Source organism: Oncorhynchus kisutch, linkage group LG24, assembly GCF_002021735.2.
Source record: "Oncorhynchus kisutch isolate 150728-3 linkage group LG24, Okis_V2, whole genome shotgun sequence".
Classification (NCBI taxonomy): domain Eukaryota; kingdom Metazoa; phylum Chordata; class Actinopteri; order Salmoniformes; family Salmonidae; genus Oncorhynchus; species Oncorhynchus kisutch.
The window spans coordinates 12,870,234-12,882,834 of NC_034197.2; the positions used below are offsets into that span (position 1 = coordinate 12,870,234).

General features: G+C 45.2%; 2 protein-coding genes across 9 annotated transcripts in view; one reads left to right on the plus strand and one right to left on the minus strand.

Annotated features, from left to right (window-relative positions):
• On the plus strand, positions 1-11,121 carry LOC109869213 (lysine-specific demethylase 9). Its single transcript, XM_020459191.2, has 7 exons — positions 1-705; positions 942-1,555; positions 5,391-5,528; positions 6,889-7,031; positions 8,065-8,232; positions 8,508-8,616; positions 9,051-11,121. The coding sequence occupies exons 1-7, from the start codon at positions 135-137 to the stop codon at positions 9,660-9,662; spliced, it is 2,355 nt and encodes a 784-aa protein (XP_020314780.1). The 5' UTR covers positions 1-134; the 3' UTR covers positions 9,663-11,121.
• Positions 10,985-12,601, minus strand: part of LOC109869212 (tyrosine-protein phosphatase non-receptor type 12-like) — an 18,812-nt gene continuing 17,195 nt past the window's right edge. For 5 of the 8 annotated variants that reach the window (XM_020459188.2, XM_031803692.1, XM_020459187.2 and 2 more), the window contains 3 exons: positions 12,345-12,375; positions 12,149-12,235; positions 10,985-12,038 (listed from right to left, as the gene is read on the minus strand). In XM_020459188.2, the coding sequence (XP_020314777.1) occupies positions 11,977-12,038; positions 12,149-12,235; positions 12,345-12,375 (180 nt within the window). In that variant the 3' untranslated portion in view covers positions 10,985-11,976. The remainder of the gene's footprint in view (positions 12,039-12,148; positions 12,236-12,344; positions 12,376-12,601) is intronic. The other 3 variants (XM_020459186.2, XM_031803690.1, XM_020459190.2) reach the window with 1 other exon arrangement.

Genomic DNA, 12,601 nt, shown 5'->3' on the forward strand with positions numbered 1-12,601 from the left:
GTGCGCATCAAGTGTGGACAGAGCAGAAAGGGTGGATAAACTGCAAGTACAGGATCGCTGGATGCATACAAGAACTACAAATTCAGATCGAGTTGCGCAGTATGAATTTCTAGCCATTTAAATATACATGCAAAATGGCTGCGCAGGTCGACTTGGGCCGTATTAAAGTAGAAAATCATGTAAGGGACAGCCTTGGTAAATTAGCCAAAGAAAAGAAGAAAAAGAACAAGAGGGAGCTGTCACCATCAACGGATAAACGCCAGCGTTCATCCGAAAAGGAAGCAAAGAAAGTGAAGCTCCATCATCACCACCACCATCACCCACAACATGTTCAACAGCAGCGAATACACCAGCCGCATCAGAATGGTCAACCACAACCACGCAACTCCAGCACCGAAAAAACGACTCTGCACCACCAGCATTATCACCACCATCACCACAACAACACCAAAGGCGCAAAGGACACGCACCCTCAACCTCCTCTGCCTGCGCAGAAGGTGGTTTCTGCAGCAGCCAAGTTGGACAGGAAAAAAAAAACGGTTCTGCCGCCTGGACAGTTCACTTTCACGCCCCTCAAAGTGGCCAAGCCCAAGGACAAGATACAGGAGAACAAGGAAAAGCACAGTGAGAAAGAGCTCAAACTCAAGAAGGAAAACACAGAGGCTAACGTGAAACATGGGGTAGGCCTATGTAAGAAAAACAAAGGTAGGTTACCTATTCTATTCATTCTTAATGTCACCACTCTTTAATTGCTTGAATCGTATGCCTTACAATTAACTTACAATTAAGTCAGACAAACGGACTAATCTGTTGAAAAGAATCAGCCAGGTGATGCATAAACAGGTGAGGATGTTTTGCATACTCGTAGTTGTGAACCAATTGCAATTTTGGTATGGACAAATGATGTGCATGGTAATGAGCTATCGTCTTCCTGCCTCCAGAGCCCCATCATGATGAGAACAGCCAGGCCCAGTCCCTGGAGGTGTACCTGTTGAGGAGGAGGAAGAAGAAGAGGAGGCGTCGTGAGGATGAGCGTGGTAAGAAGATCCGTACATTCAACAAGGAGGTCCAGACTGTGTATGGAGGTCTGGCTGACCACAGTCCTTCAGCTCGCCTTGGCCATGTGAAGGAGGGGAAACACTGCCAGCCTGGTACAGGCCCCAACAACCACCACACCCACACCCCCTTCCTGTCCCCCCAAGACCACTTCATCCGCAGCTCGTCTCTGCAGACAGGCACCGTCTACGGACGCTTCATCCACGAGGAGCGCCAGGCCAACGGCGGAGCGTCGGTCCTGCACGCCTACGCTGATGAGCTGGCCTCTCTACGGCCCGTGGAGATGGAGCGCTTCACCCAGGAGTTCCTAGAGCTGGCCTTCGCTGAGAGACCCCGAGGGGCAGCCCGCTACGCCCTAGCTGTGGTGCACGGGGCTGCTGCCTTCCTACCTGACTTCCTGGACTACTTTGCCTTCAACTTCCCCTCCACGCCAGTCAAGATGGAGATCCTGGGGAAGAAGGATATAGAGACCACTACTATCGCAAACTTCCACTCTCAGGTAGAGTATTAAAAACGTCATGGAAATGGCCAGTTACCTGTATGGGACTTCATACTGTGTTTTTGTCTTAGCTGACATTAAATACACTGGCACACTGAGCTACAGGGTGGGAAGGCTTTTGTTCCAGCCCATCATCAACACCTCAACCAGCCTGATAAAGTGACCCAGTGAATCAGGTGTTCTGTTTGGCTATCTTTCAGCTCTGAGACAACAACAGTACTTATCTTAATCAAAGTTATAAATTAGCTCATTCTTCCAATAGTTGTTTCAGTCCAAAGTACACCAACGTTAAGTCTATAGCTGAACTCTTGCCAAGCTTTCCCTGTTGGTATGCTCCCTAGAGGCCTGTTCCATGCTGTTTTACTGTTGTTTGACAAACGAATGGACACGCATAGTGGCGGCAGGTAGCCTAGTGGTTAGACCGTTGGACCAGTAACCGAAAGGTTGCTGGATCGAATCCCTGAGCTGACAAGGTAAAAACTCTGGTTCTGCCCCTGAGCAAGTTAATCAAATCAAATGTTATTGGTCACATACATGTGATGAGCAGATGTTATTGCGGATGTAGCGAAGTGCTTGTGCTTCTAGCTCTGACAGTGCAGTGCAGTAATATCTCACACATTACACAACATATACCCAATACACACACATCTAAGTAGGAATTATTTAAGACGAGCGGTGTCAGAGCGGAACGGACTAAGATACAGTAGAATACAATAGAAAACAGTATATACATATGAGATGTAAAAATGATTAAAGTGGCCAGTAACTCAGTCTATGCCTATAGGCAGCAGCCTCTAATGTGCTAGTGACGGCTGTTTAACAGTCTGATGGCCTTGAGATAGTAGCGTTTTTTCAGTCTCTTGGTCCCAGCTTTGATGCACCTATCCTGACCTCACCTTCTTGATGATAGCGGGATGAACAGGCAGTGGCTCCGGGTGGTTGATGTCCTTGATGATCTTTTTGGCCTTCCTGTGACATCGGGTGCTGTAGGTATCCTGGAGGGCAGGTAGTTTGCCCCCGGTAATGTGTTGGGCAGACCGCACCAGCCTCTGGAGAGCCTTGCGGTTGGGGGCGGTGCACTTGTCGTACTAGGCGGTGATACAGCCTGACATGATGCTTTCAGTTGTGCATCTGTAAACATTTGTGAAGGTTTTAGGTGACACGCCAAATTTCTTTAGCCTCCTGAGGTTGAAGAGGCTCTGTTGCACCTTCTTTGTGGGTGTGGGTGGTCCATTTCAGTTTGTCAGTGATGTGTACGCCAAGGAACTTGAAGCTTCCCACCTTCACCACTGCAGTCCCGTCGATGTAGATAGGGGGGTCCACCCTTTGCTGTTTCCTGAAATCCACAATCATCTCCTTTGTTTTGTTGATGTTGAGTGAGAGGTTATTTTCCAGGCACCACACTCCCAGAGCCCTCATCCTACAGGGAGGAGGTGTCTCGGCATCTTTGGTAATCAAGCCTACTACTGTTGCGTCGTCTGCAAACTTGATGATGGAGGCGTTAGTTGGTGGTGTGCTTGGCCACACAGTCATGGGTGAACAGGGAGTACAGAAGGGGGCTGAGCATGCACCCTTGTGTGGCCCCAGTGGAGTGGAGGTGATGTTTCCTACCATCACCACCTGGGGGCGGTCCGTCAGGAAGTCCAGGACCCAGGTGCACAGGGTGGGGTTCAGGCCCAGGGCCTCGAACTTAGTGATGAGCTTGGATGGTACTATGGTGTTGAATGCTGAGCTCTAGTCAATAAAAAGCATTCTTACATAGGTATTCCTCTTTTCATATGGGGCAGTGTGCAGTGCGATGGCGATTGCATCGTCTGTGGATCTATTGGGGTGGATCTAAGAATGTGTTTAGCCTGTCCGGAAGCAAGACGTCGGTCTCGGCGACGTGGCTGGTTTTCCTTTTGTAGTCTGTGATTGTCTGTCGTCCCTGCCACATGCGTCTCGTGTTTGAGCCGTTGAAATGCGACTCCACTTTATCTCTCTACTGATATTTAGCTTGTTTGATTGTCTTGCGGAGTGAATAACTACACTGTTTATATTCTGCCATATTACCAGTCGCCTTGCCATGGTAAAATGCGGTGGTTCGCACTTTCAGTTTTGCACGACTGCTACCATCTATCCCGGGTTTCTGGTTAGGGTAGGTTGTAATAGTCACAGTGGGTACTACATCTCCTTATCTCCTTATGAACTCAGTCACCGTATCCGTGTATGCGTCTAGATTATTTTCGAAAGCTACCCGGAACATATTCCAGTCCACGTGATCAAAACCATCCTGAGGCGTGGATTCCAATTGGTTAGACCAGTGTTGAATAGTATGAAGCACGGGCACTTCCTGTTTGAATTTCTGCCTATAGGACGGGAGGAGCAAGATGGAGTCGTGGTCAGATTTGCCGAAAGGAGGGAGGGGGAGGACTTGTAAGCATTCCGGAAGTTTGAATAGAAATGGTTGAGAGTCTTAGTAGCGCGAGTAGGACAGTCGATAAGTTGATAGAACTTTGGCAGCCTAGTCCTCAGATTTGCTTTGTTAAAATCCCCAGCTACAATAAATGCAGCCATCAGGATATGTGGTTTCCAGTTTGCACCGTGAAGTTCTTTGAGGGGCGTCGAGGTTTCGGCTTGAGGTGGGATGTAAAAGGCCTTGGCGATGACGGGGGAGAATTTTCTTGGGAGATAATATGGTTGGCTATTAATTGTGAGATATTCTAGTTTGGGTGAACAAAAGGACTTGTTCCTGTATGTTCCTAGAATTACACCATGAGAGGTTAATCATGAAACACACCCCTCCGCCCTTCTGCTTCCCGAAGAGAGATCTATTCCTGTCTGCGCGATGCACTGAGAATCCTGCTGGCTTTACCGACTCTGACAGAGTATCCCAAGAGAGCCATATTTCTGTGAAACAAAGTATGTTACAGGCCCCAATGTCTCTTTGGAAAGAAATCCTTGCTCTTAGCTCATCAACTTTGTTATCCAAAAACTGAACTTTAGCGAGTAATATACTCTGAAGCGGTGGGTGGTCGAACCAGCAGGCCGCCTCGAGTGCTCCCTTTCCGCCAGCAATGTTTCGGATCGGCCTCTGGAATAAGTTAAATTGCTCTGGGGAGAGTGGATAATAGATCTGCTCCAGGAATATTCTTGGTCGTAATGCTGGTAGTTCTGGTGAGTTACCGCCGTCCTAATATCCAATAGATCTTCCCAGCTGTATGTAATGACACAACATTTCCTGAGTTAATAATGTAGAAAATAGTACATTACAAAAAAACAATACTGCAGTTTTCTAAGAGCTAGTCGCGTTGCTGCCATCTCCGTCAGAGCCATCTTCCATTCCACTCTTCCCCGGGCACAGAGGACATGTCGAATATGGAAGCCCCCCGCATAATCTATGATTCAGAGGGGTTGGGTTAAATGCGGAAGACATATTTCAGTTAAATGCATTCAGTTGGACAACTGACTAGGTATCCCCCTTTCCTTCATAGGACTGAAAGCACTGCACACACGCACACACAGTGCCCTGTGCAGTTTACACAGACAATTAGCCTCGGCCTAATTTAATGCAGCTGTTCCACTGGAATATCCCAGGGCTACTAATGGGTTCAGGGGAGCTAAATTATTGCATGGTGAATGTTGTCTTTAGGGCACTGCTTGATTATACTGCACTAACTAGCGTTATCTAAAAGTTGGAAAGCCTTGCACGGATCCATGCTCAACTAACCATCCAGCCGGGTCAGTATTAATCAGATATCCTAATTATATCATCTAAAACAAATTCATGTTGGCATTGCATTCATTTCAGGTTTAGCCAAATCAACATGACCTCTCCCTCTGTGTGTGTTTGCAGGTGGGTCGGACCTACTGCTCGGGGACGTACAGGGCCGGACCTATGAGACAGATCAGTCTGGTGGGAGCCATGGCCGAGGAGGTGGGGGACTACTTCCCAGAGTTCCTGGACATGCTGGAGGAGTCCCCCTTTCTAAAGGTCAGTCAGAGGAAAAAGGCAGGGATGATTTTTGCTTAGAATTCACCCTTCATTGACAGATGTAGTGTCGTTGGATTCAGTTTTACTGGCCTACTGGGCCTTGTAAGTAGTTTATAACATATACTGAACAAAAATATAAATGCAACAATTTTAAAGATTTTACTGCGTTACAGTTCATATAAGGAAATCAGTCAATCGAAATCAATTCCTTAGAACCTAATCTATTAACTGGGAATACAGATATGCATCTGTTGGATCAAAAAACCAGTCAGTTTCTGGTGGTACAACTGTTTGCCTCATGCAGCGCGGCACATCTCCTTCACATAGAGTTGATGAGGCTGTTGATCATGGCCTGTAGAATGTTGTACCACTCCTCTTCAATGGCTGTGCGAAGATGCTGGATATTGGCGGGAACTGGAACATGCTGTCGTACACGTCGATCCTGAAAATCCCAAACATGTTCAACGGGTGACATGTCTGGTGAGTCTTCAGGCCATGGAAGAACGTTGACATTTTTAGCTTCCAGGAATTGTGTACCATGAGGTGATGGCAGCGGATGAATAGTATGACAATGGGCCTCAGGATTTCGTCACGATATCTCTGTGCATTCAAACTGCCATTGATACAATTCAGTTGTGTCTGTTGTCCGTAGCTTATGCCTGCCCATACCATAACCTCACTGCCACCATGGAAAACCGCTCACCCACGCGACGCCATACATGTGGTCTGCGGTTGTGAACCTGGTTCAACGTACTGCCAAATTCTCAAAAACAACGTTGGAGGTGGCTTGTGGTAGAGAAATTAACATGTAATTATCTGGCAAGAGCCCTGGTGGACATTCCTGCAGTCAGCATACCAATTGCACGCTCCCTCAAAACATGACATCTGTGGCATTGTGTTGTGTGACAAAACTACACGTTTTAGAGTGGCCATTTATTGTCCCTAGCACAAGGTGCACCTGTGTAATGATCATGTTGTTTAATCAGCTGCTTGACATGCCACACCTGTCAGGTGGATAGATTATCTTGGCAAAGTAGAAATGCTCACTAACAGGGATATAAACAAATTTGTGTGCACATTTTTGAGTAATATGCATTTGTGTGTATGAAACTTTTCTGTGATTGTTTATTTCAGCTCATTAATCATGGGACCAACACTGTAGATTTTGTTTTGTGTACATGGATTCATTTGATGTTTTTGTGAATAGAGTACATATCATTTATGGACAAAGTGAGACAGAAATGGTTGTTACTTGTTATTTCTGTCTCAATGTGCGCATCTTGAATTACTCCAAATCTGCTATGGTTATTACAGTATATATTACAGTTTGTCGCTCTAACCCTCTGTCTTGTCCATCCAGATGACCCTGCCTTGGGGCAGTCTCTCCAGCCTGAAGCTGGACTGTCGTTCCCAGAGTGATGATGGACCCATCATGTGGGTCCGGCCGGGCGAGCAGATGGTGCCAACCGCTGACATGCCCAAGTCCCCCTTCAAAAGGCGCAGGTAGATCCCATGACAAGACTTTTATCATAGTAATACATACAGTATAAGCCCATTTATACACTGAGTGTACAAAATATTAAGATCATCTTCCTAATATTGAGTTGCACCCCCCCCTTTTGACTTCAGAACAGCCTGAATGTGTTGGGGCTTGGACTCTACAAGGTGTTGAAAGCGTTCCACAGGGATGCTGGCCCATGTTGACTCCAATGCTTCCCACAGTTGTCAAGTTGGCTGGATGTCCTTTGTGCGGTGGACCATTCTTGATACACACAGGAAACTGTTGAGCTTAAAAACCCAGCAGTGTGGCAGTTCTTGACACAAAACGGTGCACCTGGCACCTACTACCGTACCCCGTTGAAAGGCACTTCAATATTTTGTCTTGCCCATTCACCCTCTGAATGGCACACACACACAGTCCATGTCTCAATCGTCTCGAGGCTTCAAAATCTTTCTTTAAACTTTCTCACCCCCTTCATCTATACTGATTTTAACAAATGGATCACTAGTCACTTAATTCATGGCACTTTAATAATGATGTTTACATATCTTGCATTACTCACCCCATATGCATATACTGTATTTTATACCCTCTATTGCACCTTGCCTATGCCGCTCAGTCATTTCTCATCCATATATTTATATGTACACATTCCTATTCCATCCCTTTACTTAGATTTGTGTGTATTAGGTAGTTGTTAGATATTGCTGCACTGTCGGAACTAGAATCACGACCATGTGTATGTGACCAATAAAATGTGATTTGGATTCAAAGTGGATTTAACAAGTGCCATCAATAAGGGATCATAGCGTTGACCTGGATTCACCCGGTCAGTCTATGTCATGGAAAGAGCAGGTGTTCTTAATGTTTTGTACACTCAGTGTAGTTTTCCCAGAGTTCAGGATCATTAATTCGCTTAGCTCTACTTGACCCTTCTAGCCATGATGTCACTTCAGCCTGCATTACCCAGGGTAACTTCGGCTATTCCTCACTGGATGACTGGGGTACTACCTGCTCTCCCTCTCCACCTTGCAGGTCCATGAATGAGATCAAGAACCTTCACTACCTGCCTAGGACCAGTGAGCCCAGAGAGGTTCTGTTTGAGGACCGGACCAGGGCTCACGCCGACCACGTGGGCCAGAGCTTCGACTGGCAGAGTACAGCAGCAGTGGGCGTGCTGAAGGCGGTGCAGTTTGGAGAGTGGTGGGTTGTTAGTGTCGTTTGGGGAATGATGAGTGTTTATGAAGTGTTTGGCATTCATTCGTCTCTGCTCTCAGCTGCAATGCAGTAGGAATGTACTGGTGAAACAGTTCGTTTGGGAAGCTTCATCCAGTGATACTGTTGTCATGACAATATGACAGCCTGTTATTTGTTATGAACCACTTGAGTTTTCCCGATTTGTGTATCAACATTTTATTTAGGTGTGATCCATATGTCCGGTGTCCAGCTAACGATTGTGACGGTTCTTTGGTCAACAGGAGTGAGCGTCCGAGGATAACCAAGGATGCGGTGTGTTTCCACGCGGAGGACTTTAACGATGTGGTCCAGAGGCTGCAGCTGGATCTGTACGAGCCCCCCGTGTCTCAGGTAGGAACCGAGCCCTCATTGAACCTTGAACGCGTTAGGGTGATGCATGATTCTCCTCTGTGTGGGATGATAGCTGGTCAAATGTCAGATTTGAATGCGGAAGGCTTCAGCGGAGATGACATAACGTGCCATTTAGTGAGTCAGTTTAGAGCTTTAATTAGCAGGACGAGAGGCTTAATTTTGGCTGCAGAGAATGACCCGACCTGTGTGATATTCATTTTCGAGAGTTCGTAGGGTTGACCTTGATACCGGACATGTCAGGCTTACTTTTTATGTTTGGGAAGGATCGGGATTTATTTTATTTTTAAAGATCAATGGCCGAAAAACGTTGACACAGTGAACAACATGGTGTTTGTGGGAGTAATCCTTGTTTTACAATGAGGATAAATTAGGAGGATCAGGCAGGCCTACCCCTAATTCTCATCTCCCTGCAGTGTGTCCAGTGGGTGGACGATGCCAAGCTGAACCAGCTGAGGCGGGAGGGCATCCGCTATGTCCGCGTGCAGCTGTGTGACGACGACATCTACTTCATCCCCCGGAATGTTATCCACCAGTTCAAGACTGTGTCGGCAGTCTGCAGCCTGGCCTGGCACATCCGCCTCAGACAGTACCATGAGGAGAAGGATGGGGGGGAGCACGCCCAACACAAGCCCAACGACCAGAGCATAACATCAGGTAAAATCTTTTCATCATCCCTCTCCCCGGCCCAGTCAGATGCCAAAGTGCTCCACTGCGCTGGTCCAACACAGAGAGACAGGACCCAGGGAGGGGTGGCCAAGACAGAGGAACCAGTGTTTCAGAAGCCTGCTACTCCACCCAGAGAGCCCCAACCAGCCCCTCCTCAGCCTGCCAAGTCTGCCCACCTGCGACCTCCCTACCCGGGCATCAGCCCCCTGCCACCTGTCGCTTCTGGTTCTAACCCCCCTACACTGGAGCCCAGGCTTCCACAGGCCCTGGTCCGTCCTCCTCCCCCTGGTCTAAACTACAACTCCCCCCGACCACACCATGATGTACAGCATCACTGCCCCACTGACTTCCTCAAATGACCTCCGCTCCCCTTTACTCCTTTACCTCCTTTACCCTCTGAGGTAGAGGAGCTTATTTAAAGGAGTGCAACTGTGTGCATTTATGACTGACATTCCTATGTAAAAAAATATATAAAAAAATCACAATCACAATTTTCTTCTTGAAATTGTTGAACTTTTTCCTTTTAAATTATTCCAACTATAATGTATTATTTGTATGTGTAAATGCAGTTTGAGACAAGCCTAGATTTTTTTTTTCCTTCTCTCAGCCGAAGTGTGTAATTTAAATGTAGAAACATTTGTCAGAAAGTGTCAGTGTTTCATATTTGTTTTAGTAAGTGAAACTTCGATCCCTCTGGGGAGTTTCCTAACTTCTTTCATGAGTTACTGAAGCAACTCGCTTTACCAGTCAAGATAGAGGACCATGGTATATATCATGAACACTGCCGAATTCGTTTTTAAATGACATGTTTTCCCATCTCAAAAGGTGAAATCAAATTGACAAATTATATAGTAAGTGCCTATTAAGTGCAAAATAAAGGGACAGGGTTGACCGTAAACAGGGTTGACGATTTCATCTTAAAGCAGCCATCAATCCCCTTCTGACAGGGGAAACTTGTTGTTTACAACAGGGGGTGGCAATTGAATGCAAGTTTCACCAAATTTGAAAACATCCTAGCCTGTCTATCAATGGATTCAGGGTTGTCACCTGCTTTAAAAACTATGCTTTGATTATTAGATGTTCAATGTTTCTTTTGAAAAAGGAATGGTTTCATCATATTAAAACTGGAGTTCAGTTCACGTAACAGGATTTACCTTAAAATGAGGGACAGACATAAAGGAACCTCTAATCACATGAAATAAATAATAATTGTCAGAAATGACTTTGTCAAAGCAACAAAATAACAAGGGCTTTACAATGATGGTGAAAACTTGGAGATAGTTTGGGGTTAAGTGGGGTAAAATGTCCCTGAAAGGGACATGTCAAAATGCTGCATTTCTGCACTTTAGGAAGTCTTTCTTCATATATTTAAAATTTAAAAAACAGATTTATTGAATTCTCCATATTGTCTATATTAAAGGGCACTTATTTGAATATAACAGGATTTAACAAATTCTGTATTGGTGCACATTTTCTACATAAAATATTTAGTGGAACGACCCAGCAATGGTTTCTTTTGAGCTTAGTCATATTCTGTTGTGGTGTGGAGTGTGGCTGATGACCAAGGCATGCTATGTGTAGTGTTAATACAAATACTGTTACTGTTGTTGATGTTTGTATTTTAATTCATGAGAGATTTTTTTTTTTTTTTACAATGTTGTCTAACAAAAAGTCAAGACAATTTTTTTGGTAAAAATAATAAGTTACATTTAATAGATGTATGTTTAAGTGTGATCAGTCATGTAAATTGAGAAAACACACAATGGAATGCATCAACTTTTCCTGTGTTTAAAAAAAATAAATAACTGTATGCCTGTATTATGTATGAAACAACTGAGTGGCATTACTTTTGTAAGCATTATAGAGAAGAAATCAGTGATCCTCATCAATGGGTAAATTTACAGCAATTGGTCTTGGATTTGCTTTTAAATTATAGCCTGTAAAGAAAACGCATCCACCAACTTACACGTGACGTACATACAGTATCGGTCTTATCTCACACACTTATCTCAAAATATTACCGGTACAAATGTATTTATCCTACAAACAGTTGTCCCATCGTGGTGGGTAACATTCACACTGAACAGTGCAGGTGTAGATCTAGCTTTTGTCTGGATCAAAAGTAGACTACACAAACAAAAGGCATGTAAAACTATCTGGATATAACATGTATTATCAACCATTTAAAGTACCTGACCAGGCAAAATAGTAAAAAGTAGCCCTCTCTTAAACATATTTATCAACTCATCCATCCTTTTGCCAACATGTGATTTGCGTTTTTCGCAACCACAGTACAATCAATTTGTCATGAATAGCAGGTGGTTCTGTAAAAGGTATCTCATCAGAGATTGATCACCGAGCCGTAACAGCAGTTTGAGAAACCGTGCTTGTGTCCTTCCAGAATCGATGCAGAGGGAGAATGCTACAGTACAGTATGTCATCCTCCATGTCTTCATGAAATACTCTTCCTTCACACTGTGATAATTAGTCTGGGAACGGTCACTGGTCTCACTTGATAATGACACAGGAGTTGGAAAAACGGCACCAGCAGGCCTGGGACCAGGCTATCACTGGTTCAGTTGAGTAGCCGGTATCGACTAGCCACATGCAGGGTTCCAGCCCTGTGATCTCAGGACAGTGGCCAGACGTGTCCAGCTTTGTTGACTGGCTGCCTTAAAACCACGTCTCGGGGTGAGTCCTTGGCCCTTTAGGCTTCACAAAACGACTCCCAAATCCTGGAGAGAGAACAGACTTTGTGAGACTGTGATTCTTTATGATACTTTTGAATTAAAAGGACTATTGATGGTTAATGAGATTTGCATGGATCTCCTTTGAGAATGCTTACCAAATTTGAACACTGATGATGAGGCAGAGGCACCATAAGGAGGAGGTGATCCAGAGTGGGCTGTTGCTGGTGGGGGGGCTGTCTTTGCTGTGGGTGGGAAGAATGTGTTACTATTATAGCTAGCAGCGGTATACTAGAGGTGGGGGGGGATGTATGTTCCAGGCAGCAGATCCATTTACAGGGATCTGTTACTTACGTTTCTGTCTGTACTTGAAGAACTTCAGGCTCTGAAAAAGAAAAACCGAGACTGCTGGCTTTAGATAAGACAGCTGGAGAGTGGGGTAAGTTAAGACAAAGGGGGGAGTTGAGCCGCCCATGTTTCTAGGAAACCATACACAAAATGAAGTCTGCGCAGGAAGAAACCACATTGAAAAAGTGGCAAGCAAGTTATGTCCAAAAAAAACCGATTTTCACCAAGTCAAAGGAATTTGGGGTTAAATCCTTCATGATGCT